Raw genomic sequence first — 1187 nt, 5'->3', positions numbered from 1 at the left:
TCATCAGCTAACTCACAGGCTTCATCGCCAGAATTAAAATCATCATCAACTACATCTTTAATAAAATCAACAAAACGATCCTCATCACCTTCACCATCCTCATCAATCGCACTATTGTCATCATCTTTAACACTATCATCTACATCATCTTCATCACCAACATTATCATCATCATCATCAAAAACATATTCAATACTATCATCCACAACATCCTCATCAGTCCCACTATCATCATTATCATCAATCTCACAAGCACAGCCCTCAATATCAACAACCTCTACATTATCTTCCACATCCTTACCATCATCAGCAAACTCGCAGCCTTCATCACCATCCCCACCAACATTAACATCATCAACTACATCTTCAATACTATCATTTACACCATCATTTGCACCATCTTCATCAGTCCCACAATCATCATCATCTTCACCATCTTCGTCAATACCACTATCATCATTATCAACCCAACCATCACAGCCCTCATTTTCAGGAACCTCTACATTATCTTTCTCATCCGTACAATCATCAACAAACACACAGCCTAACTCACCATCCCCACTATCTTCATCACCAACATTAATATCAGCATCAACAACATATTCAACACTATCATCTACACCGTCATCATCACCGTCACCATCATCTTCAGCACCACTATCATTGCCATCATCATCAACCCTTCCAGCACCGCCCTCACTATCAAAAACCTCTGCAGCATTTTCCTCATCCTTATCCTCATCAGCTAGCTCACAGGCTTCATCGCCAGAATTAAAATCATCATCAACTACATCTTTAATGCAATCAACAAAACGATCCTCATCATCTTCACCATCCTCATCAATCCCAATATTGTCATCATCTTTAACACTATCATCCACATCATCTTCATCACCATCTTCATCATCTTCACCATCTTCGTCAATACCACTATCATCATTATCAACCCCACCATCACAGCCCTCATTTTCAGGAACCTCTACATTATCCTTCTCATCCGTACAATCATCAACAAACTCACAGCCTAACTCACCATCCCCACTATCTTCATCACCAACATTAACATCAGCATCAACAACATATTCAACACTATCATCTACACTGTCATCATCACCACCACTATCATTGCCATCATCATCAAACCTTCCAGCACAGCCCTCACTATCAAAAACCTCTGCAGCATTTTC

General features: G+C 39.9%; 1 protein-coding gene across 1 annotated transcript; it reads right to left on the bottom strand.

The window, feature by feature from the left end:
- Positions 1 to 16: 16 nt before the first annotated feature.
- Positions 17 to 1143, bottom strand: LOC107705862 (acidic repeat-containing protein-like; the record flags this gene model as incomplete). Its single annotated transcript, XM_016509369.1, has 2 exons — positions 17 to 757; positions 896 to 1143. Coding segments are annotated over 2 exons (989 nt in total), but the record flags the coding sequence as incomplete, so codon positions are not given.
- Between the last annotated feature and the right edge of the window lie 44 nt (positions 1144 to 1187).

Source organism: Sinocyclocheilus rhinocerous, unplaced genomic scaffold (assembly GCF_001515625.1).
Source record: "Sinocyclocheilus rhinocerous isolate Xijiao unplaced genomic scaffold, SAMN03320098_v1.1 scaffold23115, whole genome shotgun sequence".
Lineage (NCBI taxonomy): Eukaryota > Metazoa > Chordata > Actinopteri > Cypriniformes > Cyprinidae > Sinocyclocheilus > Sinocyclocheilus rhinocerous.
The sequence above is the reverse complement of the archived record's forward strand: the minus strand, read 5'-3'. Positions and strand labels throughout refer to the sequence as shown.